At 36.6% G+C, this 24,715-nt stretch overlaps 1 protein-coding gene across 1 annotated transcript in view; it reads right to left on the bottom strand.

Annotated features, from left to right (window-relative positions):
* GOLGA5 (golgin A5) overlaps positions 1-24,715 on the bottom strand; it is a 32,792-nt gene that overhangs the window by 7,378 nt on the left and 699 nt on the right. Inside the window, exons 2-9 of the mRNA XM_021000296.2 lie at positions 23,074-23,638; positions 17,971-18,198; positions 15,536-15,755; positions 14,874-14,997; positions 8,773-8,976; positions 7,763-7,933; positions 4,043-4,171; positions 727-825 (exon numbers count right to left, since the gene is read on the bottom strand). Of these exons, the coding sequence (XP_020855955.1) occupies positions 727-825; positions 4,043-4,171; positions 7,763-7,933; positions 8,773-8,976; positions 14,874-14,997; positions 15,536-15,755; positions 17,971-18,198; positions 23,074-23,620 (1,722 nt within the window). The 5' untranslated portion in view covers positions 23,621-23,638. The remainder of the gene's footprint in view (positions 1-726; positions 826-4,042; positions 4,172-7,762; positions 7,934-8,772; positions 8,977-14,873; positions 14,998-15,535; positions 15,756-17,970; positions 18,199-23,073; positions 23,639-24,715) is intronic.

The raw sequence follows: 24,715 nt of genomic DNA, 5'->3' as shown, positions 1-24,715 counted from the left end.
AGAGAACACTGTTAACAGCAATCACCACCACTGAAAACTATGTTTTGCACACTGGAATAATGTATATGTATTCCAAGCATACCTGACCAAATTCACTTTCAATGCAATGCAAATGTTTTGAGTGTCTACTTCACACAAGGCCCAATGACAACAAAACACCCGTACCAAAACAAGCCAGAAAATATAGAATATGCAGTCTTGGGCTCTGACTCTACGTAACCTCAAGTAAGACACTTAAATCTCCCTGGCTTGTTTCACCATCAGTAAAATGAGAGGACTAATCTAGACCTCTAAAGTCCCTTTCAATGAATTCCACGAATCTATAGTTAGGCCCCCACAAGGTTGGTAATAGCTCTTGGTTCACCTTTCCATTCTTGAAAACAGAGCTCAAATTAAAATAAAGCACTGTAAAACAAAAATAAATAAATAAAGGGGGCAGCTAGGTGGCGCGGTGGATAGAGCACCAGCCCTGAAATCAGGAGGACCTGAGTTCAAATCCGGCCTCAGACCAAACACTTGACACTTACTAGTTGTGTGACCCTGGGCAAGTCACTTAACCCCAATTGCCTAAAAGCAAAATAAATGAATGAATGAACAAATAAATAAATAAAAATAAATAGAGCGCTGTTATCGTTTTATTATTTCCCAAAGAGACACAGTCTAAAATGGATCACCTTCCTACACTGTCACTTTTTCCAAAAATTTTGAACACTGCATGATGAATACCTGATTCCTGAGTTTCTGGATTTCATCTTCTCGATCTTTAATTCTGCTTTGTAGTATACTTTTGGTTCGACAGAGTTCTTCTTCTGTATAACTGAATTCCTTAAAAATGAATAAGAAACATTAATAGGCTTTTCAAGAACTGGAATACACTCTTGTTGAAGCTCAGTTATTATAGAAATAATTAACACTTGAACAACTAATATCTTGCTCCAAAGACTGATAACTCAAAACATCAGGTAAACTCAATGACTGTACTACAAAAGAGGTTATCAAATTAAGAAGAAAATATTTCATTCTTTTTTGGGGGGGGGTAGGTGGGGTGAGGTAATTGGGGCTAAGTGACTTGCCCAGAGTCACACAGCTAGTAAGTGTTATGTGTCTGAGGCCGCATTTGAACTCAGGTCCTCCTGACTCCAGTGCTGGTGCTCTATCCACTGCGCCACCTCGCTGCCCCCCAAAATACTTCATTCTAACACATTGTTTAAGAAACTAGCTAAAGTGCTGGATTATGTCAAAACCAATTAAATATTATTTCAGGCCAGACTCTTTGATTGTTCCTTCTAGGACTATCTGTCAAAGATCATTTTGTATCCTTTTTTGTTTTACCTCTACTGTTACAAGAAAAAACAAAAACAAAACAAACTGAAAAACCAAAACCCTCTTGTCTCACTTAGCCAGTTTTACGAGCTTCATTATTTTCTATAGCTGCTAGTGTCAGCAAGGACCCCATTTGACTATGGAACTACTCCATGTTTTTGTAGCCAAGAACGCTAAGTTTACTCAAACACTCCCAAACGTATAAGGAGTAACCAAATAATGTTTCAAAAGTTACATACTTCAGTTATGTAGATAATACAAGAAAGGGAGTGCTGCTGAAAGTTGAGACTAGGGGAAGTCAGAGAAACATGTAACAAAGGATAGAGCTAAAATGGATCACAGACTTTAACACCTTCATTTTATAGAAAAATCAAAGGAGTGCAGAAATGAGAGGAGAAACCAGAACAGTAACTTAGGAAGGATAATAGTCAACGTAAATGCTTAACAATAATCTACCTGATTTTTTTATAGGCCTGTAGGGAGGTAGACATGTTATGGTTATCACTGCTTAAGTTAAAGGAATACAGAAACCCTAGGAGGCTATTTGATCCCAATACACTAAAGTGTTTCAGGTCCATAAAATGTGCCAAATGAATAAGTGGACTAAGCGTACATTCAACTCAACTTTTCTCTTACTGCCACCCTTACTTTAAAGAGCACTCTTAACAGGAAATGGTATACCATCTGCTGTGGTTAAAAAGTAAAGATAATCCCTAATCATCAAAAAAATTGAATCTGTGCTGTTTAATTACATGCTAGCTGCCCAAGTTAATTAAAATGTCATTTCTGAAAGGACAGATAATCCCATAAACTGAATTGCCTGCTAAGAGGTTGTGATGTACTCTGTAGTTTGCTTGTTTTTTGTGGTTCTCATTTGCTACTTATGAAATATAGAGACCTTTACCTCACTTCCTAAGGGCAACTAGATTGTGTGATAATAGAAACCACTGTTTTAAAAGTAATAACTCCTAAAGGAACAAATACTTCAAAAGCTTTTATCAAGCTAAGACAAAGAAAATACCAATTTCCAGGAAACACAAAAAATACATAAAAACTATACTGACTTAATATCAAGCTTTTGAAAAAGCTACCAATGTTACATGTTATTTGGCTTAATACAGAAAAGTAAAAATTCCTGTTTCCTGACTCTGATACTCACCATCTGTGGTCTCCTGGACAAGTCACTTACTCCCTTAGAGCCCCAGTTTCCTCATCCGTAAAATGAGGATAATACCTACACTACCTGCTTTCCAAGGCTCTTTTCAAGGAAGAATTCTACAAACCCTGCAGTGCTCTATACATGTGAATTTTATCATTATACAATGAAGTGCCTATCTAAGCCTGATTTTCTAGAACAAATGATGAGCATTCTTAAAACTGGAAAAATTAAAATCTTCTTGCTGAAGTTAATTGTTCTGCCTAAAAACATTGTCTTTTTGCTCTAAAAATATTATTAAATGAATAGTTTTCCGTTCCTTCACAATTCTACTTAGTAGTTACCCTTAACAACATCCCAGATTAGTAAAATGCTAACGTTTGTTATTTATTGGCTTTGATCAAATGCAACAATTAATTCCTCTGTATCTGAACACTGTCACTCTAGTTCTCCAAATACAGTAGTCATATCAAAGGCAAGTTATACAGACTCTGTATAGCATCCAGGGATCCTCTTTAGCTTTGTGTAGACAATATAAATAGCTATGTAAATAACTATAAGTTAGCAAGACTATGCTATAAAAAATACACATTTTATTATGTAGAATGTGTATGATAAATTAAAAACAGGAACTGCCAACAACTTAGCCCAAATTTAGTGTACTGCTCTCAGGGGTTTTACACTTACAATGATTTACATAAAGCAAAGCTTCAAGTTAATGGAGGCTTTTGATCCCTAAACTCTCTGAAGAGTTTACATTAATAAAGCACTTAATGATAATAAAGTACTTTACACTCTATCAAGTAGATCATGTAGCTCTATAACCTACAGATGAGGAGACTGAGTAAAGAATGCAGAACTCAATAATGAAACTATTCTTTACCCAGTTTAAGTGTGAGTTATCTCTTTGTCCCATTAAATTAACTGCATGTTTCTCTTAGAGCACTCTTGATTCTAAAAGGTTTTCACCAGGCATTTTTACGTCCTAACAGCAATGCTTTGCCTCTTCAAACAGAAGAGGTATTAAAATAGTGACAGATTCAGGATTACAGATTGAGAGCTGAAAACGGCCTCAGAAGTCATCTCCATAAAGATACATGATATTTCACAGCCAGCCACAATCTGACCCCAGTCCGCTCTTTCCAGCCCTTTTTCATAAGATCATAGATTTAAAGCTAAAAAAGACATTAGAAATCCAACCCCCTTCACTTTACAGATGAGAAAACTGAAGGCCAAGATGCTAAGCAACTTGCTCAAGGTCACAAAGATGGCACGCAGCTGAGTCAGGATTTGAACCCAACTCCTCTGACTTCAAATCAGGTACTCTTTCCAGCATATCAAAAAACTGTTAATCATTCACAGAAAATATGGCCAGCTAATCAGATCAATTATGTGCTGTTTGACAGCTTCCTACACCTACAGATTTAGTCATGACTTTAAAATCAATGTTGTCTTGGAGACTGAAATAAACATGACTTTAAATAAAGTGTTCTGTGTGGTGGTTTCCCACACCCAATAAGCAGATGGCAGATTTCCTTCTAGTCTTGACAAGACAACGCTCACCTGCTTCTGACGTTCTAGCTCAGCTTCTACTTCCTGTCTGGCCGCTTTCTGTTCAGCCATTTGCTCTTGGAGGTCTTGCAGCCGTTCTCTTGAAGATTCAGCTTCACTTACCTGCTGATTTTCCATGTCCTAAAAAAGAAAAAAGTAACCAAATTAAGTTAATAACAATAGTTTATATTTACTAAGTTAGTCAGAATATACGCCATAGAGCACTGCCTCCGTGGGACTTTTACAAAACCTGACAGTAATTTATAATGGGTGCATGCTTTCTTGACATAATTTTGGGGGGAAGGCTTCTATTCAGAGTAAGATTACTTTATGTCTTGCCCTGTACACCTCCCTTTGTGTCCGAGTTTCTTGAAGGATCTACCAAAAAAGCACAAAAGCTGGCAGGACGCCTCTGAGCACCAGCCTGGCAAAGGACTGTACATCTGTTGTCTGAAGACCACCTAGCTAAATGTGGAAACACCACCAAGTTGGCTGCAGGGCCCTAATTTTTATGATGCCCTACACTGATGCAATCAGGGATCCTTGAAGTATACTACCCATAGAACCAAATACAAACATAGCTCTTTAGCATTTAAGCCTTTCACAACCCAATCCTGTCTACTTCCCAGACTTACCAGCCATTACTCTGATTCCACCATCCAGCCAAACTAGCCTTCGTGATATTCCCTTGCACCTAACACTCCACTGTCCCTTCTCCATGGCTCTGCACAAATGGCACTCCATGGTGGAACACCTTCTCACCCACCTCCAAAAACCTCTGGTTTCTTTCAAAGATCAGCTCAAGGACCACCTTCTAAATGATGCCCTGCCTGACCCTTCCAGCTGCTAGTAAAAACCCAACCCAACTAAAGTACTTTGTATTTATTTTGTACATATTTATATATGTATATCTCACCTTTAATAGAATGTAAACTCCACATTTTAGGCAAAGCATGTTTTGTTTTTGTCTCTGGGTTCCCTAAATCTAGCACAGTGTCTGGCACCTACTAAAGAACATACCTGATAAACCCTTATGGAATAATTTGACACTCATGGTAAACTTGTGAGGCTGTAGAGTACATATTACTTCCATTTTATATATCAGGAATGAATGTGCATTTGCCTAATCACAGTAATTTAATTCCAATTAAAAAATATTTACCCTATTAGGTGGAAAAGACAATATTAAAACTTGGACCTTCTAAGTCCTGTGCTATTTTTACTCTACCATGCCACCTCCTTGAAGCATAAGGTAAAGATACCTGGAAAGCACTTGGTAAAGGTGCCAGGTATAACACCACCACCAAACCATCCTCTACTGCAAGCAAATGCATAATTAATTTTGAAATATACAGAAAAAATAGTGGGTAGATAATCCAAAGGTGAAAGGTACAGAAAGGTCAATTACTAAATTCTCTAGCAACAACAGTTCTCAATATGCAATGCTTTAGATTTATAAAATACTGTTTTCATAATAGATAGAGTGGTGCACTAGATAGGGTGGGCTTTGAAGCCAGAAGACAAGGAAAATCCTGCCTCTGACATTGGTGGCGAGATCCTAGAAAGTCACTTAATTTCTCAGTGCTTTGGGCAACTCTTTAAGACTCTAAGCTGCAGAGAAGAGGCCAGCCCTCACTGGAAAAAGGTATTACCTCACCTGGAGTTCCAATACCAATGAAGTCACAAAAATCTTTCATATCTGTCCCATTCTCTTTGTTTCATAACCAAGACTCTAGTTTGGGGCCCCTTTATTGCTTTTTAATTTTCTTGTATCTTCTCTTTCTTTTTGACTCCAGTCTGTTTCTTCCCTAATTTTCACTTCATGATGCTGCCAGAGCTTAGCTTTTATCAGGCAGAATGTAAGCTCCTTCAGGACAGAAACATTTATTTTTTAAACTGCATATTTAATGCCTAGTCTAGTACTTTGCTATGGTAAGCACTTACAACTGTTGAACCAAATTATGTTACTCTCAAAAAACCTTCAGTGAATGCCCAGTAACCTACTAATAAAATTACAGGGGCCTGGCATTCAAGGACCTTCAGTGTGGCTCCAATTTAACTCTTAACTACTTTTTCACAGAATCATAGAATTAGAGCTACTCAACCACATCATTTTAAAGAAGTGTTAATAGGATCAGAGAGGGTAAGTGACTTGCCCCAAAGTTACACAGTAAATAACAGAGCCAAGATTTGAACTCAGGTCCTCTGATTTCAAATCCAGTGCTGTTTGCACGATATCATTTTGTCTCTTAATACCACTATTCTTCACACACATCACACTCCAGCCAATTCTGTGAAAGTTCATTTCTCGCTTTGATGCCTCTCCTCATACTAGTATCTCCATCTACATCATTCCTTTTCCAGCTAAACCTGTCCAAACTCCCTACCCTTTCAAACCATAGTTCAAATGTTACTTCATCCAATAAGCCTTTTGCAATCTTGCTTAGTGGTGACTTCTTCTTTCTCTGAATTTTATATCCTTCATTCCACTTTCATATTTAACCTTAGAGTTGCTCCTAGACACTTCATCTCCTTTACTAGACTGTAAGATCCAATGAGGGGATGGACCATGTTTTCATTCCTGTTTTTCTGCACAGTAGCATGCAAGCACCAAATGTTCATTCACCATGGAAAAAGCTACCCACATCCAGAGAAAATACTAGGGAATCTGAATGCAGATGGAAGCATACTATTTGCTCTCCTTTTCTTTTGTTGTTTTGTTTTGATTCTTCTTTCTCGTGGTTCCTTCCATTGGTTCTAATTCTTCTTCACATCATGACTAATGTGAAAATATGCTCAATATGAATGTATAAGTAGAGCCTATATCATATTGCACACCATCTTGGGGAAGGGAGCAGGGAAAGAGGAGGAGAAAACTTAAAACTCAGAATCTTATGGAAGTAAATGTTGAAAATTAAAAACTAATAAATTATTCAAATTAAAAAAAAAACTGAAGGTAGATTTGTTAGTCCCCCAGCTGACTACACGTATAAAGACTTTTTAAAATAAACTACAGCATTTTTAAAAACCTACCAAAAATGCATACTCAGGATGAACAGGAGATATACAATATTGTACCCAGAGTAACCTATAGTCTAGGCTATTAAGAAAAACATGTAGCAAGTAAAGGATAGCTAATATCATTCACTGTAATCCTACGTGTTTGGCATCACACGTCACCAAGGATACTACTGTATTAATGAATAAATATGACTCTGCTCACTTTTAGAAAAGCCACAAGTTTCAGTTCTAGAATGGCAATTCTAAATGTAATTTCCTAAAAAAAAATTTTTTTGAGCTTCTAACACGTCAAAGTGATATATTATCAACACCTAAAGGCACTTAGAGAAAATCAGTTTAGCAAGAAGAACAGTTCTATGCAAATGAAAAATCATTCTCGTACCCTAAAATCATTCTGAAGACTACTCAAATGGTATAAAGATCTTCCAGTTTCATAGGCATTCTCTCCTTCCTCCAAAATAGTACTAGCTAAAAATAAATGTATTTTTAAAACACAAAGAAGTTTTGTTGTTATTTTATTACTCTGATCAGTTAGTGAACACAAAATGTGTTATACTGGATTAATTTCTGCACAGAAATTCAGACATCACCATGAACTGCAAAGAGACTAGTTCATGAATGTTCTTGTCCCAGCATGTATGCCACCATTCACCATTCATCTTACAAACTATTACTATTTTAATCATGGAGCCCGTGCCTCATAAGGGTTACCTGTAACTCAGTTCTAAGCCGCTGTAGCTGGCCCATCAATTTTTGCATTTCTTCTCTTTGCATCTCTTTCTCATGCCGAAGGTCTTCTAATTCCATAGTACTTGCAGTATGGCTATCTAGACCTTCAAAACCAGAGCCTTCTTTCAAGCTGCTAATCAATTTTTCCTTCGACTAAAAAGGAAAAAAAAGAGATAATGATTAAATGTGCAAAAAAGATTTATTATTAACAAAATCAAAATGACAAAAATGAAAATTTTTTATCTTGCATATGAATCATATCCAAAGCTCTTTATCGTGGAAGTTTGTATACTTCTAATTTATAACAATAAAAATAATGTAAACTTGACATAGCACAATCCTTGGGAGTTCATGGCAAGGAAACATTTAAAGAAAAATGAAGGAATCTAATTGTTCTGGGACTTCTGGTAATAAATTCCTAAGATGATTTTTATTAACTTCCACGATAAAATGAGTCATGCTATATGTAGCAAAGCTCTAGAACACCATGTGAATATAAACTACGTATAAACTGCACATTATTTTTTAATATGATGTAGCAGTACCAAACTAGTATTTTTATAACCCTTTCAGAGTGGCAAAATAGGGCAGCTAGGGTGGCACAGTGGATAGAGCACCAGCCCTGAAGTCAGGAGGACCTGAGTTCAAATCTGGCCTCAGAGACATAACACTTACTAGCTGTGTGACCCTGGGCAAGTCACTTAACCCCACTGCCTAGCTAAAAAAAAAAAATGGCAAAATGTGAAGTAAATCATCCCTGTTTTACAGAAGGGGAAACTGAGGCTCAAAGACGCTAAAGGACTTACTAAGGTATCACATAGTTGGTGTCAAAGCAGAATTTGAACCAAAGGCTTCTAGACTCCAATTCTAGTACTTCTATTAAACTTCAAAGCTAAATCCACCACTGCCTTAGTAAATAATGTTAGACAAATTCTTTCAGAGTTAATTTTCTGGTACATGTTGACAGCAAAAAGTATAACTCTTATGCTCACCTGAAGTATGCGAGAAGCTTTTTGTTTGTAGTCAGTCAGTTCTTGTTTAAGGGATTCCACACTGGCCTTGGACAGCCTGGCCTGCTGCTGCAGCTCATCAGCTCTCCTCTTTTCGTCTAAGTATTTTCTTTCTGCTGCGGTGACCGCTTCTGCCAAATCCTGATGCTCCATTTCTACTTTACTGAGGTGAGCAGCAAACTCGCTCTGAAAGAAATGTTCACACAATCATCACTCTGTCATTTTGGCTTTGATTCTGCAGTCACATATTTAAGGATCTACACACATTTACAAGTTCAGTGCTAGTACAACAGGTAATACAGCTGCTTCTTAACAGATCAATTATGGATTGGAGAATTTAAAGTTGATGGTATTCCAGAATGCTTTATAGAAGAATAATGTAATATTTATAAGTGGAGAAGTCTTTTTCTTGAATGATGGATGACTTTTAAAAATTTAATCCTATTTAGTAAGATACTTCGAAATAATCTTTAAATATAAGGAACACTTTAAAAAAAAACACACAAGATTTGAAGATGGCAGATGGCAGAGAGAAGGCAGGGCAGGGACTTGCCTGAGCTCTCCCCCAAACTCCTCCAAAGACTTTTAAATAACGCTCTAAAATAAATCCTGGAGCGGCAGAACCCACAAACAGATGGGGTGAAACTATTTTTCAGTCCAAGATAATTTACAAGTTTGTCAGGAAAGGTCTGTCACGCTGGAATGAGAATGGAGCACAGTCCACGGCAGGCTGCGCCAGTGCAGAATAGGCCCCAGCAAACCAGGAGCACGCCTTGGGAGTGAATGAATCAGCAGCTGCTTCCATAGTTCTCAGTCCACAAACAGTAAGGGGGTTGAACAGCTGATCAGAAGATTACAGGGGTCTCTTTACTGGTACTGGGGGCAAGGCTCTGTTGATCTGCCCATACTCAGATCCAGGTCCCAGCCCTGGATGGCAGTCCCAGGACGAGGAGGAGCACTAGCACATCACAGCTTGCAGCCACAATGGAACAGGGACTTTCATCATAGTCCCAAGGGAGAAAAGAGTGCTTGTGGTCACTCACAGACTAGAACACAGGCCAGGAGAGCAGTAAACACACCTCTCCTTATATTACATCACCTTGGAAAAACTGAAAACTTACAGGTCCCGAGAAGGACCTCTGAAAACAGCTGCATAAAATCCCTGAAGCTTGGGAGAGTGCGCCCTCCACCCTGGAAGCAGAGTCCCACTTTAGCAAAGAATTAAAAGTCAAGAAATAAGTTGGGAAAATGGGAAAACAAAAAAAATTCTGACCACAGAAAGTTGCCATGGTGGCAAGGAAGATCAAAACATATTCAGAAGACAGCAAAGTCAAAACTCCTACATCCAAAGCCTCCAAGAAAAATATGAATTGGTCTCAGGCCATGGAGGAGCTCAAAAAGGATTTTAAAAATCAAGTAAGAGACAGAAAAGAAAAACTGGGAAGAGAAATGAGAGTGATGAAAGAAAATCATGAAAAAAGAGTCAATAACATGATAAAGGAGGCAAAAAAACAACATTGAAGAAAACAGCACCTTAAAAAACAGAACAGGCCAAACAGTAAAAGAGGTACAAAAATCCAATGAGAAGAATGCCTTGAAAACTAGAATTTGCCAAATGGAAAAAAATATACAAAAATTCACTGAAGAGAAGAACTCCTTAAAAAGCAGAATTGGCCAAATAGAAAAAGTGGCACAAAACCTGACTGAAGAAAATAATTCCTTAAAAATGAGAACTGAGCAAGTAGAAGCCAATGACTCTATGAGACATCAAAAAACAATAAAACAAAACCAAAAGAATGAAAAAAAGAGAAGACAATGTGAAATATCTAATTAGAAAAACAACTAACCTAGAAAACAGATCCAGGAGACATAATTTAAAAATTATTAGACTTCCTGAAAGCCATGATCAAAAAAAGAGCTTAGATTTCATCTTTCAAGAAATTATTGGGGCAGCTAGGTGGCGCAGTGGATACAGTACCGCCCTGAACTCAGGAGGATCTGAGTTCAAATCCAGCCTCAGACCAAACACTTGACACTTACTAACTGTGTGACCCTGGGCAAGTCACTTAACCCCAATTACCTAAAAAAAGGAAAGAAAGAAAGAAAGAAATTATCAAGGAAAATTGCCCTATTATTCTAGAACCAGAGTAAATTAGAAATCAAAAGAATCCACTGATCATCTCCTGAAAGAGATCCCCAAATGAAAACTCCCAGGAATAATATAGCCAAATTTCAGAACTCTCAGGTCAAGGAGAAAATACTGCAAACAGCCAGAAAGAAACAATTCAAGTATCATGGAGCCACAATCAGGATAACATAAGTTTTAGCAGCTTCTACATTAAAGGACTGGGGGGCTTGGAATATGGTATTCCAGAGAGCAAAACAGCTAGGATTAAAATCAAGAATCACCTACTCAGCAAAACTGAGGAGGAAAAAAAAGTATTCCTGATGAAAAGACCAGAGCTGAACAGAAAATCTGACTTTCAAATACAAGAGTCAAGACAAGCATGAAAAGGTAAACAAGAAAGAGAAATCATAAGGGACTTATTAAGGTTGAACTGTTTACATTCCTACATGGGAAGATAATACGTGTAACTCATAAGAACTTTCTCATTATTAGGGCAGTTGGAAGGAGTGTATATATACACAGAGAACACAGGTTTGAGTTGAATACAATGGGATGATAGTTCTAAAAATAAAATTAAGGGGTGAGAAAGAGGAATACACTGGGAGGAAGGAAAAGTGAGAGGTAGAATAGGATAAATTATCTCACATACAAGAGGCAAAAAAGGGCTATTACAGTGGATAGGAAGATGGGGGATGTGGTAATGAACATTTAAACCTTATTCTCATCAGAATTGGCTCAAAGAAGGAACAACATATACACTCAATTGGGTACAGAAATCTATCTTACCCTATAGCAGTCGTGACCCACAGTTTAAGAAGCACTGAAGGGGGTCTCAAGTTGAAAAAGTTTAAGAAGCCCCGCCCTACAGCAAAATAGGAGGGGAAGGGATAACAGAAGGGGATGGTGTTCACAGAAGTGAAGGTGATTGGAAGAGGCAAGTCATAAGCAAAACACTTTTGAGGGGGTACAGGGTGAAAGGAGAGAGAAAATAGTATAAAAAGGGGGGAAATAGGATGGAGGGAAATACAGTTAGCAATCATAACTGTGAAAAAAATTTTGAAGCAAGTTTCTCTGATAAAGGCCTCATCTCTCAAATATATAAAGAAATGAGTCAAATTTATAAAAATAAGTTATTCCCCAATTGACAAATGATCAAAAAATATGAAGTTTTCAGATGAAGTAACTAAAGCTATCTATAGCCATATGAAAAAAATGTTCTAAATCACGACTGACTAGAGGAAAGCAAATTAAAACAATACTGAGGTACTACCTCACACCTATTAGATTGGCTGATGGGACTGAAAAGGAGAATGATAAATGTTGGAGGAGATGTGGGAAAATTGAGACACTAATGTACTGTTGGAGTTGTGAACTGATTCAACCATTATGTACAGCAATTTGGAACTATGCCTAAATATTTATAGCAACTTTTTTCTGACAACAAAGAATTGGAAATTGAGGGGATGTCCATCAATCAGGGAATGGCTGAACAACTTGTGATATATGATTGTGATGGAATACTATTGTCATAAAAGAAATGATGAGAAGGATGCTCTCAGAAAAACCTGGGGAGACTTACATGAACTGATGCAAAGTGAAATGAGTAGAACCAGAAGAACATTGTACATAGTAACAGCAATGCTGTAAGATGATCAACTGTGAATGACTCAGTTATTCTCAGCAATACAATGATCCAAGACAACTCTGAAGGACTTAAGAAAAATGCTATCCATCCCCAGAGAAAGAACTGATGGAATCTGAATACAGATTGAAGCATAATTTTTTACTTTCTTTATTCTGGTTGGGTTTATTTTGTTCTGTTTTCTTTTACAACATGACTAATAAGGAAATTTGTTTTACACGATCATACATTTATAACCCATATCAAATTGCTTGCCTTCTCAATGAGGGGGTTGGGGAGAGAGGGAGAGAATTCGGAGCTCAATTTTAAAAATGAATGTTAAAAACTGTTTTTACATGTAATTAGGGAAAAATAAAATATTAAATTAAAAAAATAAATAGTAAAAATTTGCTAGATTAAAAAAAACACACGTACTTTAAAACTGCCTAGCAGGATGCTGACACATTTGGGGGCCCAATCATTTTTTTTTTTTAAGTTGGCCATTACGAATGCAAAGTCACTCACCATACGCACCAGAGCAAATAGGATTTTGGTACATAAAACTTGAGAAAAATTGCTCTGTCAAAGCATGTGAAAGCAAGACATAATGTCAAATTCATAGAAAGACAGAAGCAAATTTAGAAATTCTAAATATGACCCCAAAGCTAAAGCTAAGCATTTGATTAAAGGGCAAAAGGAATGTTTCATAAATATATTAATTACATTAATTCATAAATAAATCAGAGGAGCAAGGAATAAATTAACTTTCAGATCTATAAATGGGGAAGAGCTCATGACTAAATTAGGGATTAGAAAGGATCACAGAAGTTAAAATCAACAGCTTGGATAGCATAAAATGCTTAAGCTTTTGCACAAACAAAACCAAGGTAGTTAACATTAGAAGAGAAGTACATGAATGGGAAAAACTCTTTACAAGTTTCCCTCATAAAGGTCTCATGTCTAAGATAAACAATGAACTAATTCAAATTTATAAAAATAAGAGCCATTTCCCAACTGATAAATAGTAAAAGAATATGAAGAGACAAATTTTGGATTAAGAAACCTAGGTTTTCAATAATCATATGAAAAAATTTTCCAAATCACAAATGAAATTAAAGCAACTTTAAGGTTCCACCTCAAACCCATCAGATTGGCAAAACCAGACTTGGCAAAACTTGCCAAAACAAAACTTGCAGCCTGGAGGCAAAACTCTCTAAATGGCAGCTCCAGATTAAAATGTAATTGGGAAAACAGACACTGTCTGTTGGTGAAGCTGTGAAATGAGAACTAATCCAGCCATTACGGACTATGTCCAAAAAGTTATTAAACAGTGCATACCCTTTAATCCAGCAGTACTACTGCTACCACTTCCCAAAAGATAGAGGAAAAGGACTCATACATACAAAAATATCTACAGTAGCTCTTTTTCTGGTGACAAGGAACTACAAACTAAGAAAATGCATATCAGTCAGTTGGGGGACAGCTGAACAAATCGCAGCATATGAACGCGCTGTGATGTTCTGCTATAAGAAATGAAGAAAGGGACAGTTTCAGAGAGACCTAGGAAGACTTACATGAACTGATGTAGAATGAAGTGAGCAGAAGCAGAGTGATAATTTATACAATAATGTAAACATTGTAAAAACAATTTTGAAAGATTTAAGAACTTGGATCAACAGAATGACCAACCACACTTCCCAAGGACTCACTAAGCACCTACTGAGAAGAGAGAGACTCAGAGTGCAGATTAAGACACACTTTTCTAGGTATGGCCAATGAGGGGGATTTATTTTGCTTGACTACACATATTTATTACGAGAGGGTTTTTCCCCCCATTCTTTTTTCAAGGGAGGAGAGGTAGGTTGGAGGAAGAGTTTTCATTAATTGAAAAAAATTAATTTCAAAAACAATAGTCCAAGAAATACACAATCTATCAAATCTGAAAAAAATCACATGAACTGTCTCAAAACATGAATTCTGTTAACTTCAGAATCAAGCTAATTTTTGTAATTCTAAAGTTACCAACAATAACAAATTTAAAAATTAACAGATTTAACTGTGAATGTCTATGAAACTGTGAACTCTCACTACATATATAATATATATGTACAAATATATATGTATATTCCACTTACTTTATAACTTTAACAAGACTGAAGTAAAAATGTCCCACTTGTCATACTAAAAATGTTAAAAGTCTGGTTTATTTGTCTAAAGAAACAAGGTATTTCTTGAAATGCTGCACTGTGTAGTTCTGTTAGAAAAGATACATGTACAGACAGAATGACATGATATTGGAAAAATAATTCCCCTTATAGTATCTGCCATTCTAACCTGCATCTGCTTGTAACTATCCTGTTCCCGCTTCAAGGCCGACTCAGCATCATGCAGTCTTTCTTGTAGAGTTTGCAAAGCTTTATTTTGCATACTGTTCCCTTCACTGTGATCTTGCAGTAATCTAAAAGAAAGAATCCATTTATTCATTCAAACATTTATTAAGCATCTGTGTGCAAAGCATATTATTTTACATGAGTGGCTATCAAAATACTGAATTAAATAATTAAGTGATTAAGTAGACCAATTTAAAAAGTGTCTCCTTACACTTCAACCCGTAACAAAATGATGGCTTGACTAGGTTTTATGTTGAAGTATTTTCCTTTTGTTAGTAGCCAATGCCAATATTTTAATGCACCAGAATATAAGCAGTCATCAAGTCTGTAATTATGTGACAGCAATGTTCTTATATTGGATGACTTGCTATAGCTAGGATACTTAATTGCTTTTATTTCTTAGCTAAGGATTATTTTTTTTCAAACCAAATATTTCCAGGTTGAAAACCTGCTTATTATAGTAAATATGCATTTTGAAAGTTTAGAAAACAACTAAATTTCCCTCTTTGGGACATTCATCAGTTGTATTTAACTAAAACAGAAGATTTCTGGAATATTTCACATTATCCTTGAATGATCTCTCATCTCCTGCAATTTGAAAGCTACCGTGATTTTTCACTCTGTAGTGCTTCTAAGGCTTCAGTTCGAGTATTCAGCAGGTGATCAGCTTCCTGTAATCTCACTTTCAGCACAGCCAGCTGGGAATCCTTTGCACCTATTGCTTCAGTCAGATCATCAACTTGAGCTCGAAGTTCTCGAACTACCCGATCATTCTTAGAATGGTCTACATTCCATTTCTCCACCCTTGCTCGTGCCTTGTTTAATTCTACAAAAGAAAATATTTAACCGTGATAGATCACCTTCCTATAGCACATACACATTATCATTTGAGTAATTTATCACATCCAGCAATCTGAGGACTGTGAGGCAAGTAGTAAGATTTTAATCCCCATTTTATAAATGGGGAAATTGAGGCTCCAAGAGGTTATCCTGGATTCTAGCTCAGATCTTGTCATGCTAAGTCTAGCATAACCTTTTTTTCTTCTAAACTACATATGTAGAGAAAAGGATTATGAGTTTCTCTACTCTTCACTTAACATATACTCATTACCAAAATCAGTTTGTTAAAATGTATTTTGAAATTAGTTACCCTAATTCTTTTATCTCATTTCCTTAGCTGTACCACTCATATCCACACACAAAACTACTGACAAGGAAAGGACATGGAACTAGGTGCCCTGTCTTAAATACCTAGTTCCTTTACAGCAGTCTGTCACCAAGTGTCTAGAAGTCAAAGCTAGTTCATGGCAGATGGCTAAGCAGAAAACTGACAATGGATTTTTCATTCTCTACTGGAGCCAGAGGAAAAGAATTCTAGCCACATCTTAGATAGGTAAAAATATGTAACTCCACCTCCAAAAGAAAAAAAATAAAGCCAATCAAAAAAAGACAACACACAGGATGGGTCTGCTTCAGAACACTTTTTAAAGAAATGATGCTAGATTTCCACCCATGGAAGCGTAAAACGCAGGCCTTAAATAAAACCACACTGCAAATTCCTTCCCATTACCTTCTAACAACAGTTGCTGTACCTTGGCACTCAAATTCTTCCTTAATGTGATGATGTATAAGATTCTTAGGAGTCATTGTGTGTATATGGCTTTCCTCACTCTGCTTAATTCACTCTGACAATGACTACAATATAAATGGAAAGCACAAATAAAAATGAATGTGCAAAGTTACACAGAAAAAGCTTGGCCCAAAGAAAAGATATAAGGGGGAAATTATCCCCTACTCCTTTGCAAAGGTGATGAGTCCATGGGCATGAAACATTGTATAAAATGTCAGCTTTTTCTGGGAGTAAGAGAAGGAATAAAGAGGGAAATCTAAACAATGTAAAAACAGAAAATAATGATAAAAAAACCCCTCAATTTTAAAGGGCTCAAAGGAAAGAAGCATAACTATTTCCACGTATGAATAATCTTAGCTGGTAAATTTTTTTAATATACTGGTATTACAGTAACATATCTTCTTGCCTCACTCTTCTTGGTTTCCTATTATGTTTGCATTCTCTTAAACTATTTTACCTGCATCAACTGTAATGATACTTGCTATCTATCCCTTCATCAGCCTCAGGATGGACGTGGATTGTCTCTTCTCCTTTTTCTCTTTCTCCTCAGACAACCCAATTACATCATTCCTATCACTTCCGGAGCCTCACCTCACGGTCACTTTAGGTTTTCTTCTGAGGCCTAGTTATTTTCTCACAAGGACTGCAAGGCTCACTCTTCAGTCATAGAGAGACGCAGATATTGTATTGGGAGCAAGGGATGAAACAGCAGCAGCCTGAATAGGCACTGGCAGCCCAGAAATCTTAAAAGATCTCTAATAAAGGCCTCCAATAAATTGAACAGATAATCTATGGAGAATTTATGGAAAGACATGCACAAAATTACATAGGACAAAGTAGCAGAGAGGGACTGCAGCCTGGGCCAACGGGGAAGTACCCACATTGGTGAGCAGTAATATTAATCTAGAGATACCGGTGTGGCAAGATTGATCTTCTAATGTTTTCTATTTAATCACACTTTTGCACATTGGTACACTTACTCTAAGATTTTTAAATGAACTAGCTTTAAAATTCAATGATTCTATATTTGGATGTTGCCAAAGAAACCAGAGTGCAGTAGTTAAAAGGGGAATTCCCCCCCCCATTTTTTTCTTATCATTCTTATCCACTCTCACAGGGAAACAAGCTCCATTTATAAAATTATGTTTAGGGGCAGCTAGGTGGTGCAGTGGATACAGCACTGACCCTGAAGTCAGGAGGACCTGAGTTCAAATCCAGCCTCAGACCAAACACTTGACACTTACTAGCTGTGTGACCCTGGGCAAGTCACTTAACCCCAACTGCCTAAAAAACATACTATGTTTAAATTTTAGTTGTAGGATCATTTTTTACGTATGTAATATAGATGGAAATCAAAGTAATTTTCTGATTTAGGTTATAAAACTTATTTCTTAACTATGAAATGTTCTACCTTCTTGTGTTTCCTTGGATCTTTGAATTAATGAAGCCATTTCTTGATTTAAAGATTGAACTTCATTCCTTAGTAGTTGATTCTCCAATCGAAGATTCGACAATTCCTGGGACCTGCCATCATTGTTAGCAGAAAGGCTTCGATCACTAGACTTGGCACTGAGGGATTTATTTTCTTTTTCAGCATCCACCTGAGCTCCTACTCCGGAATCTGAACTGTCAGAGGTTTCTGTGAAAAGGGAGAAAAAAGTACTTATAACTTCGCAACATGCATTAAAAACTACATGTTATCATGAGAGATCTTTCACACTACTACAGGTATTATGAAAAGCAAACTTGAAATTCCTCAAAAAAAACTTCACTTTGAATGATACTTTTACTTCCACAAATGGGACTTATGGAGCCTTAAGGACCAAAATACACATGATGATAGGGAACAGAAAAAAGATCATGGATTTGGAAATCAAAGAAGCAGGAACAGGTATCTAAGGGCACATGCTTAAGCAAAAAAAAAAAATCAGAATATAGTGAAAAGATCAATAGCCTTGGAGTCAGATCACAGTTTTGATTCCTGGCTCTTCCAACTGCAGGCTGTGTGTGTGATCTTTGGGAAATTACTCACTTGGTGCCTCTGTTTTCTGACTTTGATTTGAACCTCAGTTTTGTTTCCTTCTCTGCTATTGTTGTATTGGACAAATCACTTAATGTCTCCAGGGCTCAGTTCTTTCAACCACAAAATGGGCCGTTGGCTCAGATGCTTGCTAAAGTCCCTTTCAATTCTAACATCTATGGTCTTACAATCTACCGAATATGGAAACTATCACAGGATGGTGAGGATCATTTAAATACAATAGAGAAAGAAAGCTTTGTAATCCATGTAATCTGGGGCACTTTTATTGGGGAAACAGGCCAAGAACTTGAAATTATTAAGACTAAAAATATGGCCATGAAGTCCAAGAAAAGGAAATTCCTCCTCTCCCCACACCACTGGCCTAAAAGAAAAAACTCATCCTAATAGAATGTTCAAGTTTGAAATGGGGTCAGTGAAAGTGATTCAGAAACAAAACTAAGTCCTTGAAACCTTATAAGATAATTTACTTAGAAAGAATGAAAGAAACACTGATCCAGACAATTCGGTTTTCATTTGTTCAAAGACAATGATGGAATAGACCCCAGTGGACAGAGCACTGAACTTAAGAGATCCAAATTTGAATCCAGCCTCGGACACCTTCTAAACATGTGACCCTGGACAAGTCACCTAACCTTTCAGTGTCAGTTTCCTTAACTGTAAAACGAAGATGATAAATGCACCTAGAACACAGGGTTAAGATTAAATAAGAACATATGAAAAGCTTTGCAAAAAGTGTTATATATAAACCGCTATATGTTAGCTACTTATTATTATAGCTATTAGATGGGGGGGTCATTATCTAGCTTAATCTCATTTTTACAGATGAGAAATTTGAGGCAGATCCAGGTCCAGAAGTTAGTTCTGTTGACTGTACCCTTTCCATTGTACTACAATGCATTTAATGTTAATACAGAATTTCATACTTGTTATATGAAAAAAGAAACCGTGTTTTTGGGGACAAAGTTAGGAATATTTAATGCCTTTAAACTGACTAAAACACTAACTTTAAGACAACAGTCTAAATCAGTATCTTCAAATAAGAACACATAGCAAATGAGTTTTTCAAAATGTCAGTCATTAAATGTGACATATGTGACAGTCATAGCAAGAATATTAAGTAGACAGCTGGTAGCCCAGTGAATAGAGATCTAGGCCTGTAGTTAAGAAGCACTAAGTTCAAACCAAACTTATACTTACTATGTAAACCTGGGCAAGTCATTTAATTTGTCTATCTCAGTTTCCTCAACTGTAAAATAGGCATAATAATAGCACCTACCTCCCAGGGTAGTTGTGAAGATCAGATATTTGTAAAAGTGCTTAGCACAGTGCCCAGCACATAGTAATTACTATATAAATGTTTGTCCCCTTCTCTTATAGGCTTTTAAAATTTACTTAGGAGAACCAGAAGAACACTGCTCACAGTAACAGCAATACTATGATAGACTTAGCTCTTCTCAGCAATGATCTAAGACAATTCCAAAAGATTCATGACAAAAAATGCTACTATCCACATTGAAAGAAAGAAACATGGAGTCTGAATGTAGATTGAAGCATACTATTTTCACTTTTTGCTTTTTTTCTCATGGTTTTCTCCTTTTGTTGTGATTCTTCTTTCACAACATGACTAATGTGGAAACATGTTTAACATAATTGTACATGTATAATCTGTATCAGATTGCTTGTTGTCTTGGGGAAGGGACAGGAAAAGGAGGGAGAAAAAATTTGGAACTCAAAATCTTATAAAAATGAATATTGAAAACTATCTTTTCATGTAATTAGAAAAAAACAATATACTATTAAGTGGAAAAAAATAAAATACATTTAAGTATACAGCTTTAAAAAATTATAGGAGCTGAAAAAACTTTCAAATTATAACGCAGACAGAGGCTTAACATTAGAACCTGGCATTGTGCTATAGTATTTATCATAAAAACACAGTATTTTCAATTTATCTCCATATTTACTTTATGCAATAATCCCAATGAGGACATAATTTTGGCTTACCACCCACACACTCCAGAAAAAAGTTTTATAGTCTTGATGAAAGGCTAACACCAGACAGCTATTTAGCAGAAAATCACAGCATTTGCTCATCAACATTTTTTACAACCTGATGTGATTTCACTGGGGCTCCCTGTGAGTAAACCCCCTCTACCAATGCACATCAGCAACTGCTCTACAATCTGTACTCTTTAAGAATTGCCTGAGGCACTTCCAAGTTAAGTGGGTTGGCCAGGGCCACTTCACTTGGTCCAGTAGATACTTGAATCAGGAATCCAATCCAGGGATTCCTGACTCTAAGGCCAACCCTATCCATGACTACACCAAGCTGCCTCACAATTAGGTAGATAAATAGATTAAAAACCCCAAAGTAGAGTCTCTTCCAACTCCTAATAGTCACATAAAAACTTCCCCAATTGTCAAGACTGAATCTTAGGTCAAAATCCAATACAAAAACTTCTGTTACAACTGAACTCTTACTCAAATAAAAATAATCAAAGTCTCAACTGAGATCTGCCTTTAGAGCAAAATCAAACAGAAATTTTGGTAGGAATAAACAATGGTGATACCTTATAGAAATGTTTATAACGAGATATGATCTAGAAAAGGAATGCTGATAAAAGTGAGATGAATAAAACCTTTCATTATCATTTGCATAGACCTAGTTATACAAACCTAAGAGGGTTATGATGCTAAAGTTTCCATCATTATAACTGTTGTTATCAAAGTAAAAATTGAAAACTATAAAGGTTATCACAAGTAGACAAACACTGCAATAAAATTCCATTAATAAATTCTCAAACTATAAAAAAAGTTTATGATGAATACCAGTGGGCTATCCACAATTACTATTTGCTGGTATCTGAGTATACTTTAAAATTCTATGCTGCGAAAACTGCTCACTTCAAATTGCAACTTCAGGCATGCTACATAGATGTTTTATTACTATTAAGGAGAGAACGGACCATGTCATCCATTTCTTAATCTCCTCTAGAGCAGCTCAGCATCCCCACTAAACAGAAGTTGGCTATCACACAATTCATATTTTCCCTGAATCATATGGCTTATCATAACTATTTTCTATAACAATCTTGATACTGTGGATTACTTTCTTTTGATCTAGTTGTATTTCTCTTTGAATAAATACAAATTCACTGCTCTCAATTCCCATGTACAACTAAATACCAAGAACAAAATAAATCTCACATGGCAGAATTTAGTAAATGCATCTACATAAATGATCAACATGTACTCCCGTGTTCAAGCATTAAAACTTCTAAAAATTCACGTCACTAGGTAAGTCATTTTCAGGTTACTACTACTTAAAATAACTTTTCCATTTCATCATATAGGTCAAATATTACTTAAAATCTTAACTGGATGCTTCATTGTAGCATGGAGGTGACTTGGGATTCTCAAAGGCAATGCCATTGGCATGGAAGCTCTGGTGAGTCCTACCAAAGCTGGGAAAATTTTAAATTCAGCAATGCAGGCAGACTGTATATCATACAAAGACTAGCCCAGTTAAAGTTTTGAGATGCTTGTCACTGGGTTGGTTACAAAGTGACGAATTCTTTTGATCATAGCAACTAGACTGTCATGTCAAAAAAGTTATAGGGGTGTGATCTCCACTAGTAGAAGGAGTAATCACACCAACAAAATTATAGACCTCTGAAATGTCACATATGGATCACAGATTCTATTCAATAACAAACCAAGAAAACAAAGGTGGCAACATTTAAGAGAAAAAAACCAAACCTCTACTAACTTTATTAAAATGGCTGAAATGGGCACCATCAATTGCTATGAAGAGTCATTTCAAACTCAAGTTGCACTTTTCACTACTGTAAAATACAAACAGCCACTTCCATTCATTAGCCACTCCATAGTCTTCATTTTTGCAGGTGGAACAATGCAAACTCTGAGGTACTAGTCTCACAGATTAAGAAATCTAAGCTCTTCTTTAACTACCTTCAAATCTTTCTATCTGACTTAGATCAGAGTTTCCATATTTCCTTTCACTTCTATTGGGTAACAAAAATGAAAATAAGAAGTTGACAAAAAAGGCACAAATTCAAAGAATACAATTTTAAAATTCCAGACAACAGCATTCCCAAATCTCTTAAAATGCCCTTATTTTGGTGTCCTAAATATAGTGGCAGATCAATCTTGAGGTAAGTTCTAAGATTCTGGGCTGAATAAATGATTACCTTACACGTATAACATTTCAAGGCCCTTTGCTGTGAAAACTCTAAAGAATATCGGTGTTCATTTCTGTTACTCTAAGCACACGCTGCTGTTCGATTCTGGGACAATTATCTCTGGCCAGGTATCCCTTGGACTAGGAATAGACTAGAGGAAGGTGGATCAGAAATACCACTGGAACTTCTTTTTTGCCATGGCTTCATATCCAATTTACACTATTGCTTTCAACACTGTAATTCAAAATGACATATAGGACTAATTAGCTACCATGGCCTTGACTCCTGGTGGAGTTTTCTTCAGTAGTTTTGATGCTGGGTGCACCGGTAGACACAGAACTAATGCTTGATGTTCGAGAATGACTCTGAATAGCTGCCTTGCCCCTTTCTTTTTTAGTTTCAGCCCTTCCATTAGGTTCCTTCTCTGAGCTATTGAGAAAATCAAATAGCTGTTCATCATCTGGTTCAGACTTTTTTCTTCGAACAAAATGGGAAGAAGGCCTAGGAGTAGATGTATTTTCACCCAGGTGGGAAGCCTCCACTGATGTCCTCGATCCCACTTTCACATTTGCAGTCCCTGCTAAAATGGTAGCCTTCTGATGTCTAATATGATCTGCTGCAGAAGAGATGTAATTAGCTTTAGATACAGTCTGATATGTCAAGTCTGTATTCTGTTGGTGCAGTTCAGGATATTCAGTGTCTGTGTTATATGTGATGTTACTGATGTTTTCTTTTTTACTAAGGGCTGTTGCAGCCCCTTGGTCAACTCTGTTCAGAAGATCCTCGGCTTTTCCAGCAAGATCTGCAAACCAAGACATGACGGAAGTTGTAGAACCCTACAGAATCGAAAACGCCAAATTAGTAATTTACTAATATTATTGTTACAACAAAATATACACATAACAAAGAGACAGTAAGCCATAATAGATGGTATCGTTATTTCAGGCAGTAACTGATAATAAATTTCTCATAATTCATTAAAAAAAAAAAGTACTGACAATTCAGCAAATATTGAGTGCCCATTACTCACAAAGCACTGTGACAGATGATAAAAAAGGCACAGAGAAGAAACCAGGAATCCTGCCCTCACATAATTCAGTCTAAGGATACTGATATATAACGAAGTAAAGGAAACATAAAGTCTCTTAGAGCAGACTAAAAATAATACAATGTAAGGTTGCAGAAAGGGCACTAGAGTTAGGACAAGGATTAGAACACCACTTTTAACACCAGCTCTGTGACCAGAGGCAAGACATTTAACCTCTCTGAGCCTCAATTTCTTCATCTGTAAATGTGGGATAGTACCTGTAGCACCTACCTCACAGAGTTGTAAAAACACTTTGCAAACTTTAGAGCTACATAAATGTCTGCCATTATCATTACCTTCATGTTAAAATGTAGAATTATCATAGCGACCTTTAAATTTGAGACAGGGCAGTTCATATTTGTGACTTAAGTTTTACAATGACTATTACTAAAAACCCTAATTCTAGTAATTAAACCAATCAAGGAAAATACAAGATGAAGTTAGTTTCTAGATCATAAATTTATGATGGAAAAAGGAGTAAAACCCAAACTATCTTAATACCAGCCTAGTACGCTATCCTAATGATCAAAATGCACTTATCTTATGCTCCGGACTAAAAGCATTTGCCATAAAGCTGATTGACCAATTAAACCATACAAACTAATTAATACAATAGAACTTTGGGCACGTGCCCTATAAAAAGAGAAAACTGAGACGGTTCTCAAGCTAGCTCCAGTTCTTTAGAGTCTAGCCTCTTACAAACTAATGAGACGATTCCTCGGGCAGGGGGCTTCCAGGGATGGGGGTGGGGGAAGGTGACAGTGACCAGGAGCCTCCGTGGGTAGCCAGGGCCATAATCAAAATGCCGATTTTTAAGTTCGTGACC

Source organism: Phascolarctos cinereus, unplaced genomic scaffold (assembly GCF_003287225.1).
Source record: "Phascolarctos cinereus isolate Bilbo 61053 unplaced genomic scaffold, phaCin_HiC Scaffold_3;HRSCAF=262, whole genome shotgun sequence".
Lineage (NCBI taxonomy): Eukaryota > Metazoa > Chordata > Mammalia > Diprotodontia > Phascolarctidae > Phascolarctos > Phascolarctos cinereus.
This window is presented reverse-complemented; position numbering and strand designations above follow the sequence as displayed.